General features: G+C 31.8%; 2 protein-coding genes across 3 annotated transcripts; both read right to left on the bottom strand.

Moving 5' to 3' along the window:
- Positions 1-211: 211 nt before the first annotated feature.
- LOC106446906 (ATP-dependent zinc metalloprotease FTSH 3, mitochondrial-like) lies at positions 212-3,885 on the bottom strand. The gene is made up of 7 exons (XM_013888722.3): positions 3,645-3,885; positions 3,347-3,560; positions 3,207-3,275; positions 2,986-3,122; positions 1,680-2,912; positions 1,363-1,590; positions 212-933 (listed from the first exon to the last, which is right to left on the bottom strand). The coding sequence occupies exons 1-7, from the start codon at positions 3,696-3,698 to the stop codon at positions 454-456; spliced, it is 2,415 nt and encodes an 804-aa protein (XP_013744176.2). The 5' UTR covers positions 3,699-3,885; the 3' UTR covers positions 212-453.
- A 9,732-nt stretch (positions 3,886-13,617) lies between these two features.
- On the bottom strand, positions 13,618-17,688 carry LOC106446905 (abscisic acid 8'-hydroxylase 2-like). Of its 2 annotated transcripts, none has more exons than XM_022718239.2 (8): positions 17,262-17,688; positions 16,752-17,073; positions 16,123-16,275; positions 15,531-15,779; positions 15,243-15,332; positions 14,964-15,149; positions 14,553-14,671; positions 13,618-13,917 (listed from the first exon to the last, which is right to left on the bottom strand). In XM_022718239.2, exons 1-8 carry the CDS (start codon positions 17,498-17,500, stop codon positions 13,827-13,829), a joined length of 1,449 nt encoding a protein of 482 aa, XP_022573960.2. In that variant the 5' UTR covers positions 17,501-17,688; the 3' UTR covers positions 13,618-13,826. The 2 variants fall into 2 exon arrangements, with proteins under 2 accessions (XP_022573960.2, XP_048633789.1); XM_048777832.1 differs by lacking the exon at positions 13,618-13,917 and adding an exon at positions 14,069-14,290 and having other exon boundaries at positions 17,262-17,660.

Here is a 17,688-nt window from a genome sequence, read left to right on the forward strand (position 1 = left end):
TCAGTTAATATTCACAGCTTTGTCATTCATTACAGAGTAGAGTTTGGGATGATTAGAGATATGAAAAAAATGTGTATTTATTATGGTTAACATGTATCGGATCGGTTAAACTAGAAAATGAAGTTATGATGTAAAAAATATTAAATATGTTCCCTGATTTATAATTAGCTTATACACCTATCATTTTCAGTTTTTCTTAATACATAGGAAATGCAGTAACAATAAAATTCATCATTATTTCATTACAAAACACAAACTATTAGCAGAGTGAAACTATATAAAAATCATCTCATTCAGAAGCAATAATTCAGAACAGAAATAAATGTTCATTGCTAAGATGACTAAGTTCATTGAATCACAAGACACTGCCTTTTGTTGTTGTGGTAACTAGTAACTGTGTTATTGCATTCTTAATTAAATGTACAATCGTAGCAGCGAAAGTCACTCACTCTCTTACGTCGGAACCACCTGCGGTTCAAGCGGGGGAGAACCTCCTTCATCCACCACAGGCGTAACCGTCGTGGCCGCCTCCTCCTTCTCACTATCTTCAAACCCGGACTTGAACCGGTCGTAATTAGTCACCTCAGCCGATTTAAACGGACGTTCACCCAAAACTTTCAAAAGATCCTCCTGATGCAACACTTCTTTCTCCAGCAAAAGCTCAGCGATCTCAGCCACTTGCTCTTTGTGTTCCTCGATGAGCTCCACGGTCTTCACATAAGCTTTCGCCACCCATTCCCTCACTTCCTCGTCTATGATCGCACCCGTTTTGTTGCTGTATGGTTTGTTGAAGTCGTAGCCATCGTCCCTTGGAGGGAACGAGAGGAGCCCGACCTTGTCGCTAAAACCGTACACAGCTACTTGTGCGTATGTCATCTTTGTAACTTTCTCTAGATCGTTCTGCGCACCGGTTGAGATTCTTCCTATCAGTACCTGCGTTAAACAGACCAGAAACTTGATACTTCTTGAAACTGTAACAGGGATCCCTTAGATATCACAAAAAATAATTATAACAAAAATAACGCACAAGGGAAAAAGTCCCAAAATAGCATTAATTTAAAAGTAAAATGATTAAATTACTCCAAAGACAAGGAAAAAATCCCAAAATAGCATTAATTTAAAAGTAAAATGATTAAATTACTCAAGTACAAACCACATCTACTAAATACTAAACCCTAAAACCAAACTCAAATATATATAAAACAATTCTTTTTAACTTTTAATAAACGTTATTTTAGGAAAAATCTCTCACTACTATTTTTGGAACAAAAAAAAAAAGTTTTGCTATCCTATGGTATTTTCCTCACTTTAAGGACTAATAAGATTACTATATTTTATATCCAAAGGTAGCAACTAGTTTACCTGCTCGGCAGCACGGCCACCAAGGGTCATGCAAGTCATGTCAAAGAGCTGTTCTTTAGTCATGAGAAGGTTTTCATTCGGAACGTACTGCGCAAACCCAAGCGCAGCTGTGCCACGTGGCACGATAGTCACCTTCAGCAACGGCTCCGCATGCTCCAGGAACCAACCAGCCACCGCGTGACCGGACTCATGATACGCAACTGTACGACGCTCCAACTTACTTATCACCTGTTTCCAAAATCAAAAAACATTCAGACACATCACAAAACCATTGTCTGAAAAAAATAAGAGAGAAATCTTCTTTTCTTTTTAATTACCCTGTTCTTCTTCTCAAGACCACCAATAACACGATCAATCGCAGAGTCAAAATGCGCCATCGTGACCATCGCTCCTCCACGTCTAGCCGCAATAAGAGCCGCTTCGTTACACACATTAGCAATATCAGCACCGGCGAAACCAGGAGTGAGAGCCGCAAGCCTCTGAGAGAAATAAGACGGCTCGTGATCAAGCTTAATCTTCTTCAAATAAATCCGGAATATCTGATCCCTCCCTTTGATATCCGGTTTATCAATGGTTATCTGCCTATCAAACCGGCCAGGCCGTAACAAAGCCTTATCCAAAATATCCGGTCTGTTAGTCCCAGCGAGAACCACAACCCCAGCCGTCGTACCAAACCCATCCATCTCAACCAGCAGCTGATTCAAAGTGCTCTCCCTCTCGTCGTTCCCGCCTAACCCTCCACGTCCTCGTGCTCTACCGATGGCGTCTATCTCGTCAATAAATACAATGCTTGGTGCCGCCGCTCTAGCTTCTTGGAACAAGTTCCTAACCCTAGACGGCCCGACGCCGACGAACATCTCCATGAAATCCGAACCGGAGATGGATAAAAACGGCACGCCGGACTCTCCGGCGGTCGCTTTCGCCAAGAGGGTCTTCCCGGTGCCGGGAGGACCCACTAAAAGCGCGCCTTTAGGTATCTTGGCGCCCAAGTCTTCGTATTTTTTAGGGTTTTTGAGAAAATGCACAAACTCCATGATCTCTTGCTTCGCCTCGTCGCATCCGGCGACGTCCTTGAAGTAGATCTTGTTCTTGGAGTTTTTGTCGGCTCTCGTGATCGTGGCTTTGCCTATGTTGAAGATCCCTCGGCCGTTCTTCCCTCCGGTTCCTCCTAACCCGCCTAATCCTCCCTGCATCCGCCTCGCGCCGTAGACGAGAGTTCCCAAGAGGAGTAGAGTCGGCGCGAAGCGCATGAGCTCTTGGAACCAGGCCATTTCGGTTACGTAGGTGACGGGGACGAACTCGTGAGGGTCAACGCCTAAGGCTTCTTGAGCTTCTTCGAGTTTCTCCTCGAAAGAGTCCACGCTTCCGATGTTGAAGTAGTACTTGTACTGACCACCAGTTCTATTAGCTACAACAACATCTTGAGTTGTTGTTCCTTGGTTTCTTGGAGTGGTTCTCACGTAGACTTTGGCTACGGATTTGTTTGAGACATCTATGTGGTCGACTAGTCCAGGTTCCAGAAGCTTGTTCTTGAACTCCTGGAAACTAATCTGTAAACAAAGATGTGAATATTAGTGGAGGTCTCACAATTTGTTTTGTTTTGGATTAAATATAAGCGCTTGCCTGTTGCTGGTCTCCGGATCCGAATGAGAAGGAAGAGAAGAAGACAGCAAGAGCTAGCAGAGGAATCAGCAAATTTTGGAAACGGTTCATAAACATATCTCCAACGCTCTCTTGTTCGTTCTTGTCTGATGATCCCTCTGTATTGCAGCCAAAAAAAAACATATTTTTAATTCAACAATCAATCATCAAATAAACTCTAATAACAGAAGTAAAGGAAAGACCTTTAGAGTCGGACTTGTGATCACTCTTTGGTTTTTCCTTTGTAGCTTTAGGGAAGTAGTTCTCATAATCTGCAGTGAACAAAACAAATTCTCAACAAATTTGATTCAGTAAGAACCATCAAGTTAAACACTTTACATACTCTTTTTCTTTGGAGCTTCATCGGAGAAGAACCGACGAAGTATCGGATTAGCGAAAGCACCAATCAGATCACTGTTGTTGACAAGTCCCTTTCGAGCGGATAAAGAGTTAAAGTGCCGCCTCAGAAACCCTAATCCACCTTCAACTTCGTTCGCCTCAATAGCCGGTGGAGCGAGCAGCCTCGCCGATCTCACACCACCGCCGTAGAGAAAACACTATAAACATACACACAAAATAATCAGGAGAGGGGAAAGAAGAGAGCGAATCTGAGAAGGAATCAATAAAGTGAAACCACCGACCCTTGAGCGAGAGACGGAGGAGCGACCGAGCTTGGAGAAGATCATCATCGTCATTAAGAAATCACTACAAGCAAAAGGGTTTTCGCATAATATTTGGAGAAATGGAGGATCGAAGATCTGTTTTCTGATAGCAAAGGGGGAGAATAAAGTTTGGGTTTTTAATGTTTATGTTTATCTGTTTAGTTCTATGGAGAGAGATATGCGAAGTCAGACCAGACAGAGACATACGCGGTTCTGTACCTTGTTGTTGTACCGGACTTTGGTTTCTTTCCAGATTCCACTTGTTGATTAGCGGTTTACACAAACCGGTTTCTGGTTTTTGAACAATTAAACAGATTTTACGAAGATATTTAAATCCTGACACATGAACTCAGGTGTGGCTTGTGGGCCTTCGAGGGCATATGGGCTTTTAGCTTTGTCCATCGAATAATAATAGTGTCAAAATTTGAAAAACTTGAGCAAATGTCTTTTTTTTTTTTGAATTTTTTACATCAAAAGACACTTTATCACTTTTCAATTACATCCAAGACCACAATGCATTTGGCCACAATACATTTGCAAGACACTTTCTCATTAAACCTACAGAGAGAATATACATATTTGTCCTTAGTGAGAAGAAAATGAGATCTTTCTTAAACAAAAAGAAAGAAAAAGTATGTTTCTTTATTATTGTTTACTCTACTTCTTAATATTTTATTTTTATTTATTTTTAAATTAAAAATACATATAACAAATTTTATTGATATAATAAATTATATATATTTTATTTTCTATAATTTGATATCCATTTTGATATGTTTTTTTGTTATATTTTAAAATCTATACTTGTACACATATTCAATGATTGTGTTATGGATGAATGATATGTGGATGTTTGAAAAACATGGATAAAATGTAGAATATAAACATGGACAACACATGTAGATGAATGTGGGAAGATAAGCGTGGACGGGTAAATATAGACGGGTAAACATGGACGACTATTTATGGATGAGTAAAATTATAATTAAAATTCAAAATTCAACATACTACATATCTCATGGTGGAGGACTGTAACGAGCTCGAACCAGCGCAGCTTCACCGAGCTCATCCACGATGATGTTGAGCTCGGAATCCATGGTGTGGTTCGGGAAGAGGAGCTAACTCGTTTTGACCGGGGGTTTTGGAGGAGGAGATATTCGTTTTAACTTTTTGGTTTGTTTAGCTTTGTTTTCATCACTCAAACTTGTTTTTTTCTCTCGATAAGTACGTGGTAGTTATTGGTTTGAAGTTATTAATTTGTTTAATCATTGAGATTGTGGACACATTGGCATCCATATCATAGTCTTTCAACATGTTGCATTTTTTTATTATCTATTTTTAGTGTTTGAGTTACTACTCTATCTACCATATCAAACTTCAATTCCCTATCCACAAATTTAAGAGATCTCTCTTATTTTTTATTCATGGTTATGTTAGCGTCTATATCTACAACATAATCAAAATCTTCTCGTCCTCCATCCACAGACAAACATTGTTGTTGTAATTGTGTCCTTAACCTCAACTATTGTGGAGCTTAATTAGTCTGATGAAGCTTCTGAAATTCTTACACTCATCAGTTTATTGATGGCCCACAACAAAGTGTCTCACACGTAGGAAGTGGTTTTGAATGTAAAAAAAAATAAAAAATAGACTAGAGAATAATCAACTCTTTTTTTTTGAACGTTGGCTTAACTTGAACAAATGTTCTCTTCCAAAATCTCTTACCAATCTTAATATCCATGCAATTCTCTGCTATGTTAGTTATCCTGGAGTTGAAACGCAGCCAGTTATGTAAGATAATGGAGTTACTAGAAGTCATTAACCATTCACATATTACATATATCTACGTAGTCGTTAACCTATCAATTGATTTTCCCAATTAAAATATAATCACATTATGTAATAATGATATGTAATTTATGATATGTACCACTTAAAATCTTTGTATTTTTTTTAATTTTCATCAAAGATAATAATATCAAATCAGTTATAATTAATTAATTTCTAAAAATAATTAATTCATAATATCTGTCAATATCTTTTAACTTTTAATTATAAATATATATATATTTATTTATTTATTTTTATAATATAAAAATAACTTCAAAGATAATTTAAATATCTATTTTCTAAATAATATTTGAATTTTAAATATGGTTATACTAATATATTATTGAGTTTTAATTTAAAACAATATATATTCTATAAATACAATTAAATTTTAAATTAAATCATTAATAATAAACTTAACTTAATAATTTAATAAATTACTTATTTCTTATAGATAAATAGTTTTCGAACTTTTCATCAAACATACAAGATATTTAAATCAATAAGAGACAAACTAAATAACATATTATCTCATTTCGATTACATAATATATTAAAAATAAAATTAACCAATATGAAGCAGATAGAAAATGGAATAACCCATTTTAACTATATAACTATTCAAAATAAAACCACTCAAAAACTGATTAAATAGACATATTATTCATTTACTTTAATAATAATTTTACTTAACTCTAATAAATAGACATTACAATCTATACATATAAAGTTGAACATAATCTCTTTTCATAACCAATTCATCAAATGGTTTACTAAACATGTAATCAATATATGATTTGTAAACAGATGTGCCGCTTACTACTATTACAAATAAATGAAAAGGTTTTTTTCTTGATAAATTTATCATGTTCAAGTAAATGTGAAAACTAAAGTATTACATCTTATATATTAAAACAGAAGTCACAACCTTGATTCATGTGTGATTATTTTAAAAATGGACCTAATGGACATATTTCTAGAAAGTCATGTTACATTTAATCTCTAATCTTATCATTTAAATTTTGGGCCTACCAGAAATTTTTATTGGGTTATCAATAATTAGATTTAAACAATAGATGATCCATTAAATTTATAGATAGTATAAATTAAATATATATAATTTAATGTTGTAATACTATACCTCCATATATTAAATATTTAAATATTTGTCGATGTTAATTTTTAAAATTATAAAGATTTTTTTTTAAATAACAAAAATCATATTATCTAACAATGATTAATCTTTACTACCTTAAACCAATGAAAACAAAATTTAAACTATATAGTTTATTTTAAAAATTAAACAAAAACTAAATGTTTAATTATTTACTCAATAATATAAATCTATATAGCGAAAATTTTAATTTTTTAAAAACTTTCTAAATTTTTGAAATGTTACAATATCTTTGAATATGACAATAAAACAATATTTTACAATGATCGTAAAATTGTATTAATATGAATTTGTATTTAACAGATACTAGATTTTGACCCGCGCATCTTCGTATATGTATTTTTTTAAAAATATGATGCCATTGTTTTTTATGTCACTATTTAGGGTTAAGCAAAAAAACTCAAATTTGAAGAACCGAACCGATCCCAATCTGAATAAGTAGTACCAAATCTGCAACCGAAATTGATTAAATATCAGAATTATTCAAAATTTTGGTATTTGAAAAACTGAAATCTAATCTTAATCCGATCCGAACCGAAGTATTTTAAGTATCCAAAATAGATTTATATACTTATATATATTAATTATTTTTAGATTTAATATATATAAAAACATCCATAATATATACGATACTTTTAAGTTTGTTTAAATACTTGAAAATATATACAAATAATCAAACGAAAATATCTAAAATAGTTAAAATATACTCAAAACTCCAAAAATGCTTAAATAATTATTAATTCTCTATCCAAATATTTAAAACAAATCAATTTATATGTTAAGTTAGGTACTCTGACAATTGTTATTAAAATTTATATGTAATATATTCTATAGTTTATAGATTTATTAAAAATTAAAGAATATAATAAATTTTAAATATTTTAAAATAATTTAAATGGGTTATCTAAATCCAAACCGAATCCTCAAAGATTTGAACCGAACACGAAATCCCAAACAGACCCGAAAAAGAACCTGAATTCCAACCTCAAATCACTATTATATATCCTATATGTGTCATCATAGGTTACAAACATATGTGTTATCATATAATTAATTATAATTTATATGCACCATCAAATAAGCAATTGTATAATTAATAATATTTTATACGTACAATCATATAAATAATCACATATATTATATTTTTAAATTTCAATGTGAAATATAAAAACCATAATTTAAGTTAGTGTTTGAAATTGAGCTTTGTATTGTATTTTTCTTATATATATTGAAAACATTTTTATAATGGTTATTGGAAAATATGTTAGTAAAATTCAATTTTTGAATGTATGTATTTTTTGATTGAATTTTTGATATAAAACAATTTTAAATTATTATTTTAATTTTAATATGTATATCAAATAAAATAAGTCTATTACTTTTTAATAGGGGATGTAATGGACTTCCAATTTTTTTAATAGCATAAGCCCATTTTTTTTTTCTAAACTTACTGTTATCTATGTTTCCAAACAGCACTATTTTTTTTTAATTGCTATCTATGTTGTCAAACAAAAACTTAAAGTACTTCTACTTTAATAAGATAGATTCATATTAAATAATATATAGATATTCATATTTTAGTATTGTTTAAATTAAACTATGTACCATTGAAAAAAACATAAATATGTTAATTTTGAAATTTTCATTGAAATAGTATTGAGACCTTAATATTGCATCGAACAATATCACATCGAAAATTTTGGGATTAATGGTTTAAATTTTTTGTTACATCAAATATATAAATGTTAATAAAACTATATGAGTATGAAGTATCAATAATAAATATTTATATTTAAATATACTATATATTTATGTCAATATCATTGAAATATAATTTTATTCTATATAAAATAAATAAAATGATTATTTTGATTTATTTACCATAAATATTCTGTAGATAAAAAATGTATTATGTTGATTTATGTGATTACTCTAATCTCCTATATATATTAACTGAGAAAAAAATCAGCATATGTAAGATTTTATTAATTAATATTGTTCAAAAATCTTACAAGAGATCGATACAACTAAGATTTATGGAGAAGATATTGAAATCACCTAGCGAGAACATGGATTGCACAACAAATTTGTATTCCCAAACCCTAGCCCCCTTTCTATTCGTCACATCACGGATATAGAATATTTGGAAGTGTTGATTGACAATATGAAGTGGTAACTTTTTTAAGTTCAACCCATTGTATTCATTAAATGGGCCTAAAACAGTTTTTAATGATTAACTAAATGTGCTACGTACATAGTAAAATAGGCATGTTTACCATTTGTATGGTACCACTTTTCGTTTTTACCAGGAAACATTTTCAAAAATACATTCTTCATTAAGTGGCAAAAGACTCTTATGCCCTTGTAATTTATGTATAATAAATTATTATTTAAATAAAATAAATAAAATAAATAAATAAATAAAAATAATAATAAAAAATAATTTTTTTTTTATGTTTTTGAATTATACTTTTTCAAATTCAAACTTTTTTATCAATTTTTTTTTGACATTTTTTTCTTTTCGAAATTGTTTTATTTTATTTTTTTCAAATTTCTTTTTGAAAAACGAAAATTATGTTTGAAACTATTTTTTCAATTTTTTTATATATTTTTTAAGTATTTATTTATATAATTATTAGAATATTAAATTTCACATTCCAAAAACCCTACCACACCCCTCAACTCTAAACCCTAAGTCTAGACTAGTTAACCCTAAGGGTATAATTGTATTTTATCCTTCATTAAAATGTGGGGGTAAAAGTGGTTAGTGTAAACATGAAAAGTGGTACTATGAATGTGCTATTTGTGGCAATTTTTCCAAAATCAATATGAACCATCATATTTTCACAATAAAAATATAGGATTGGGCAAAAAAACAGAATCTTAAAAAAACCGATCCAAAGAATAGTACTGAACTTTAACCAAAATTGGTTAGATATTCGAATGGATTCAAAATTTTGGTATCTAGAGGACCGGAACCGAACTCGATCCGAACTAAAATATTTTGGGTATCTGAATATATTCGAACCAGATTTATATACTTAAATATATTAATTATTTTAAAATTTAATATTTAAAAATATACAAAATATATAAGATATTTTTAAGTTTTCCAAAATACTTAGAAATATATACAAATAGTTATAAGCACATGTTTAAAATATCTAAACGATACTCAAAATACTTAAAATATCTATTGATTTTCTATCCAAATATTTAAGCTAAACAAAATTTTATGCTAAGTTTAAGTATTTTGGCATACATTATTCAAATTTATATGTTATATATTATTTTTATTTTTAGATTTTGAAAAATTTAAAGTATATATGAACTTTAATTTTTGAAAGATATTTAATTAGGTTATCCGAATCCAAACCCGAACCAGACCTGCAAAGATCCGAACCGAACCAAACCCGCAATGATCTGAACCGAAATAAATGGTATTCTAATGTCCACCTCTAATCAAATGTAAAACAAGTTATTGATAACAAAATGTATATTGTTTATAATATTTTAATACAATATATTTTAAAAAAGAAATCACTAGTACCAATATAAAAGTAGGTATTTTTATTAAGTTAAAAAATTTCAATTTTGTTTTTGAAAAAATAATTTTAATTGAGCACTTATTTTCTCTAGTTAAACTCAGCGCCATCCGATCACTTTATTTCCTATTCTTTTTAGTATGAGTTTTAAGGGTTTGTATTCATTATTCACACAATTTGCAAAGAAACACTAAACATGGTATTTCTCATTTTCGTCTTGTTCTGTTTTCGATTTTCTTCGTATTATTTATGTCGTAGTTTCAAAACACAGGCGCAACTAAGTGATGTAATATCTGGTATTGTTTGGATAGCGTCGCCATCGGGGGGTTTTCAAGAAGCTATACCTCAGCCCAAGGTTTCTCTAGGACGTCGTTCCACAGATCTTGTGTGCGATATACTTTGTGAACCATTCTTATAAATCGAAGTCTTTCTCTACTTCAAACTGGAAGCTGCAGAGCCTGATGAACTTAAGGTTACACACTATTAATAACTCACCACGTGCTTGTAAAGCGTGCATGGTAAATTTTACTAAAAGAATAGGGTACAGTTTAGGATGCAATAGAAAATTCCATAAAAATATTTAACATACAAATACTAACAGGAGCCATATTTCAAATTTTGAACATAATCCAAAATTTTTTTAGTGCAATCTACCACTGAAACTAGGACAGACCCTGAGATAAAGCTCATAAAACCATTGTTTTAGGTGCCAAATAATGTTAAATATTTAAGGGGTACCAAAATATAAGAATTGTTCATAGTGTAGTGGTTTTATCTGATATTGATGTTATTTAAGGGAAGGGTTACAAGTTTAACATATGTATGTGTTTGTCAATAAAACAAACAAACAAAAAATCTCTGATTAATCTTCGCGCAATTTCTGACTTTCTGATTCGCTCTAGGTCCGGGACAAGAGTACGCGTTACCTTTATTAGCCCAATTTGGTGTCAAAATTATTTCGGATAGACTTTATCCACTACCAAGTAAGCATATATATATACGTGTATGTACATGGTCACCTGGAGGTTTAATTCGCCCCCTCAGTTACAATCAGACTACATCTCTTGGCTACGCAACAGTTAACTTTTCATTCTTCCAAGCTAACGTTGTTTTGTTCTTCTTTCCTTTGCCCAAGTTTACGTAAAAACAACACTTTCCCCTACCGGATAGATATCATGATTAAACAAGGGTTTTTACTTTCAAAAGAATTGTTGGAGATTGATTAATTTTATACTGATTAATTTTATACATGTTTATTTTTGTTTTCAATATTTTAATCATTCACTAAAAATGATTACTACCATCACCGGAAAATATTGTACTTGCATTTGATGGAACATAAACTTTTAGGTTTGAGAATACTCTTCTCCCTATTTTATCAAAATTATTTAAGATTTAGATATATTATTTTCCGTGCTATAAAGTTTATTTAGAAATTATTTAATTAACTAATTAGTCAAAAACTACATAATAAATAAAATTTTAAAAAAATTTATAACCAAAATTTCTACGACTAGATAACACCAAATAATAAGAGATAGGCTTAAAAACTAGATAACTTATTTAAAACACATAATTATCTTAACCTAAAATAAATATAAAAACCACTATAATTACATATTAAATGTGATAATTAAAAGAATCATATTATTCGGTTTTAAAATAATCCATGTTTTAGATTTTTTTTTAAAATATATTTTATTGGGTAATAATGATAAATTGTAAATTTCAAAGAAAATATGTAATTGTATGGTTAAAATTTGTGGGAATCAATTAATCACAAATAATATATTTATAATAAAAATTTAACATATTTTTTTAATATGCGTGAAAACTGTAAAACATACATTTTTGGATATATATATATATATAATATTTGTCTTGAATATGCTATGCATCAACATTGTTCATTAATTGAAGAGTTATATGGCATACATTGTAACAAATAAAAATGATCGTTGACAATTTATATGAAATAACTAGAAACATACATATGTAATCTGATGTCTCCCTATAGTACATGAACTTAGGATCTACAGCAAAAAACAAATCAACAGGGAGGGATGACTATGACTGAGAACCGGAGTCATATATATCATCTTATATCCTTGGTGATAGACTATGTATATTTTCTTGGCACGTTTTCGCAGGAAGAAGATGTAGTGTATGTTTTTGAAATAGGCAGCTCCTTTAAGTCGATTAGATTGAAAATATATGTCAAAACTGAAAGAGTCGGCAATTTACGTATCTAATCGAAATGAATATCTTGTAAAATACACGTTTTAGTCGTCTCACATCTGATGCTTTCTTGTTTAAAAAAAAAAGAATAACAAACAAAAAGATTGAGAGAGACGTACTTCCAAAAAAAAATCATGTGGAAACTTTGAGGTGGGGTTTAAATAGAGAGGGAGACCAAAGAGATAAGAAAGGGTTGGAGCTAGTTAAATCTGTATACCAGACCCTCGCAATAGCCTAGAGACTCTTTAGTTTGGACCAATGTAAAATCATTTTACTCTGAACAAATCTCTGACATAGACAGAGACAAATCGGGGACAATGAATTAGATTCTTTTCAATCTTTTCTGTTTATGGAAATCAAGAGTTCCACGTAAGCGTAGTAACAAGGTGTGTCGCATGCACGTACCCAACTATTGACACGTAACTTGTGGCTATTCGTTTTATCACGAGACTAAAAACATTGTAGGTCTTGTCTCCTTTCAATAGCTCAAACCTTGATTTAGCGAAAATTATTATCTAATCTGATTTTTGTAGAAAGTATCTGGTCTGATTATATTAAAGTACATATACATTTATACAAATAAGATACGTTTAGCGATTCAATATGGCTGTATAAGTTATTTCATTAATAGTTTACTACTAATTAAAACTGTACAACTAAGAAAATAGAATACGTACGCTTTGCTCCCGTACAAAAAAAAAATTGCGTGTATCAGTCGTTATGTCCGAACGGAATCTTAAAATTTTAAAATAATAATACTGTAACAGAAGCCAAGGAAAAAAAATTTTCAGTTCCAGACAAGTTTAGATAAAATAAACAGGATACGAGAGAGTTATAATCTCGGGTCATAATCGATTTCCGAGAGACAAAATATTCATCTTAATCTCCAAAATTAAATAATGAATATGTATATATATCATTTTTTCTAAATTATTAATATTTATAATAATTATTAATTTTGTATTCGTAATTGTTTTAGAAATTTAAGAACCGTCCATGCTTCCATTAAGATATCGAAGTCTTTGGATATATCCTGATCCAGACTTCGATTAGTATTGCTATAACTTGGAGTTTGCTTTGGATCCAACATAAATATAAATATTTCAACGCAACTGTCACAACATGATAGCACTAAGCTAGTTTGGAAATGTATAACATGCAGCAGATAAAGTTGAAAATGATATTTCATTATCAAAATAAAATTTAATTGAACTACAGCTTTACATACGATATTGGGAATAGTTCATATTCGAAAGAAAAGGGACCAAATTGGAGGCCAGACTTAAAATGAGAGATATTTAAAGGTAACAATATATATATACTGGTAGAGCAACTATATTAGACTAATAAAAAAAACTCCAATTATGCCTTAGGCTCAAATTAGAGTCACTCTTATCGGTAAACCCTTCTTGGGCACAGGGAACGGACCATATTGTATACCTTCCTCGCCTCCTACCACTTTCCATCTGCAAAGTATAACCCAAACTTCATTAATCATCAGTAATTTTTTGAATAATAGTAGTATAAAATTGATATTTTACTATTCACATCTTTTATGTTGGACATATATAGCGTAAGTACTAATTTGCCAGATCGCCGATTCACATGTTTTGGAAGTTATTTGGGGTACCACTAATTATTGTTTATCAAAAATATCTACTCATAAGTCATAAGTTCTCAAGAATAAAAACAGAATCCAAGATTGGTTCGTTTATATTAGCTAGATCCCATTTACAGCTGGCAATCTCTTTCAAACTCTATCATCACAAGTTTTTTTTGTTTTCCTCGCCTTTGGTCCCAATGACCCCCCCTTTTATCATCACAAGTTCAACTAAACATCTTCAATAAAACACGTAGTCAAGATATATAAAAATAAATAAGCTACAAAAAAAAGATATATAAAAATAGTTCTTTACTGCACATATGACATCATAAAGTTATGACGTATTAAATTAGATTTCGAGTCATGTAGTATATATAGATAGAAATATGCAACAAAAATGGTTATAACTTCTTCTATCAATTAGAATAGACATTGAGACAAAGGCAATTCATACCTCGTCATCAATATTCGAAATTTATACGAAAACAATATAAATACCTGAAGGAGGTGGTGAGGTGGTGAAGGAGGACAAGCATCTCAAGTTTGGCCAGCTCACTTCCTGGACATGAGTGCGATCCACTCCCAAAAGGCATGAACGTGTAAGGTTTTGGCGCCACCTGTCGACATTACAAGATATCATCTACATGCAATGCAAGTCCATCAAAGCCCCCACATAACTGAGCAAACCCTAGATTTGACACCGAGTTCGATCATTGTTTTTACTCATCATGCAATTTATATTTTTCAAGAATAAATTGTTGGTAATAAACTGAAGCATACACATTAACATATGATTACGTTTAACTATCCACTGTTTATATGGATATAAGTCTTATCATTTGGTTTGATGTGACTTATAGGAATGTATACCTCGAATTAACATTTACACCAAAAAAAAAAAATGTATACCTCGAATCTTGAAGGCTCGAATTTTTCTGGTTCCGGGAAAAAGTTGGAAGAGTGATGAATGCGTCGGAAAAGAGGAAGAACCTTCCAACCTTTTGGGATCAAGTAGCCTTCAAACTCAACGTCTTGTACAGCTTCTCTAAACGTAAAGGACAATACACTTGCTGCTCTTAGTGTCTCTTGAATCACCTATCAAATACGTGTATGTACATTAATTGATTATATATGGTCGAATATGTTGGCATCATTAGCTATGATTAATATATCAAAAATAGGATATACCCTTGTGGTCAGTGGCATTTTTCTCGTATCCTCCCAAGATATTCCTCGGTTTTCTTCCCTTATTTTCTCTCGGATGCAGACTTGTTCTCTCTAATAAAAAAAATGAATACATATGTAGAACTAAGTATACTATGATAAAATAATATAGTATGATCAACAACATATAATATTGAAAAGGTGGTCTGACTGATAAAAAAGATGTCATTTCTTAGTTCAATTAATAGACTTCTATAATATCTCCAATTAACATGCAAAGTTTAATAATAAAAAGTATATAAGGTTGCTTACGGAGACTTCTTGTAGGACACTAGGGTGGTCGTGTAAGTACTTGAGAAGCCAAGTTAAGACGGAAGCGGTGGTGTCGGTGGCGGCGAAGATAACGCCGATGATGTTGTCAGCGATCTGTGAATCGCTCAAACCGTTGCGTTTCTGATCCTTAGCGCCAAGAAGTACTCCCAATAGACCTCCTCCTACGCTCCTACTTTCTCTTCTCTTTTCTATCAATCTCCTTAATTCATCGCTTAATTCCCTCCTTGCCTTCATATTTTAGTTACACAAATCAATTATCTCTACAAGAAAATATTATAACATGAATGGCGTATTTTGAGAAGCATCATGAAACATCTACACTTGAAGATGACTTTGGCTTCATGATTTTGTGAAAAAGAATCTAACAAAAAAGTCAAATAGTATGCTTTGGCAAAAAAGAGTCAAATAATATCGCACACGTACCGGTGGTCCACAAAAATTAAACTGCACAACTTTTTTTTTGTTTTCCAGTTCTGTGGTATTTTACAATTCTACAGACTTGTCACATTGTACGTACAATTTCCCAAAGAACTAGATATACATATTAGTTCAATAATTATCACATACGTACCTTCATGGATTTATGAAAAAGTGTGCCAGGTAGGTTGAGAGGCATGGAGTTGTAACCCATTTCGAGACGTTGATAGAGAAGCTTAATTGCTTCAATTTCAGTGGGCTCCTCTTTGTCCCCAAACGCTGACATGATCGCCACATCGAATGCATACTACACCCACAAATCCAGTTCCCTCTCAAATCAATTTTTGTTTTTCATAAAGATCCCACACAAAATCAGAGCCCATTCCTGAAAATTATATTCTAGGCGGATTCCAGAATTACAACGTTAATTTTGAATTCTGTTGTTATAGAGTAAAAACATAAGTTCCTATAAAACCTTAGTCCCAGGCTTAAATTTTGTTTTCTTTCTCCAACACGTCAACGTATTATATGTATATATATATATATATATATATATATATATATATATATATATATATTCCTATAAAGTGGACCCAAAAGAATTTCAAATCTCTTCTTGTTTTACTTAACCAGTTAACCATGGAGTTTTTTGTTACTTTAATTACTTTTCTTGATAAAGTGAGCCCCGCAAAAGTTAAACTGGAAATCTTATATCAATATATCTTTTGGCATGCCTCAAAGACCATACACGCATATAACCCAAAATAGAGCAAAGAAACATACACGTTTCATGTGTTGAAGGGTGTTGATGGACTTTTGGGATGTCCAAGAAGCGAGGATTTTAAGGACGAGGAGTTCGATGTGAGAGACGGTTGGTCTAAGAGCAGAAGGCATGAAGGACGACTGAACAAGCCGCTTGAGTGTGGAATGGTAAGGACCTTGGTGGAAGAAAAGGGCCTCTGGTCCAATCATACGCTCTTTGCTAGCAGGGTAAGTTGGCTTGAACATATGTGCTTTGCTTACTAACACCATTCGAGCGGCCTCTGGACTGCTTATCATTACACATGGACATCCCAATATGTGGGTCTTGAATATCTCTCCGTATCTGCGGATACTCTTTTAATTCAATGCTTTTTTTTTGCAGGTGACAAAAAATCATGTTTTTGCGGTCTATAGTTTACTCGGATTAATTAGGACTAGAACGGATTTATTAACCAAAGAATTTGAAAAAAAAAATGTCCAGTACATCTTAACTTAATATATCCATAATTCATGTAAGAGAAAATAAAATACTTGTTTTGGCGGGTGGCGAAGAAGGAATTAGGGTTCTCTGTGTAGAGGCGGAGTGTCTCTCCGATGTAAGGCCAACCCATGGAACCGGGCGGTAGCTTCCATCTTTGCTTTTTCCGGTGCAACCGCCATTGAAGCAACACCACTAGCAACGCTACTACTGCACTACTTATTGTGATCATTAGTGCCGATTCATCATCGTAAACAGAGGAAAAGAAAACTGAAAATGGTGTAATTTGCATTACTCAAAAGTAATTCAAGGGAATGGTTATGTATATATAGCTAGTTAAGAGTTGTATGTGTTGGTTCTTGTTAGTGACTTAGCTTGAAGAATATTGAGGGGCTTTATATAGCTAGTCGAGGTAGAGAGACACTTCATTCCTGACCTTTATTTTTCCTTATTTAGATTTGTGTGGATTTAGCAATTACA

The sequence above is a fragment of the Brassica napus genome, chromosome A4 (assembly GCF_020379485.1).
Source record: "Brassica napus cultivar Da-Ae chromosome A4, Da-Ae, whole genome shotgun sequence".
Lineage (NCBI taxonomy): Eukaryota > Viridiplantae > Streptophyta > Magnoliopsida > Brassicales > Brassicaceae > Brassica > Brassica napus.

Coding starts and splice junctions, on each gene's coding strand:
- LOC106446906 (XM_013888722.3), bottom strand. CDS start 3,698: ATGACGATGATGATCTTCTCCAAGCTCGGTCGCTCCTCCGTCTCTCGC. Junction 3,123..3,206: donor TCACAAGTCCGACTCTAAAG/GTCTTTCCTTTA, acceptor GCTGCAATACAG/AGGGATCATCAGACAAGAAC. Junction 1,591..1,679: donor GTCTTGAGAAGAAGAACAGG/GTAATTAAAAAG, acceptor TTTTGGAAACAG/GTGATAAGTAAGTTGGAGCG.
- LOC106446905 (XM_022718239.2), bottom strand. CDS start 17,500: ATGCAAATTACACCATTTTCAGTTTTCTTTTCCTCTGTTTACGATGAT. Junction 15,333..15,530: donor GTGTCCTACAAGAAGTCTCC/GTAAGCAACCTT, acceptor TTTTTTTATTAG/AGAGAACAAGTCTGCATCCG. Junction 13,918..14,552: donor CACCTCACCACCTCCTTCAG/GTATTTATATTG, acceptor TATACTTTGCAG/ATGGAAAGTGGTAGGAGGCG.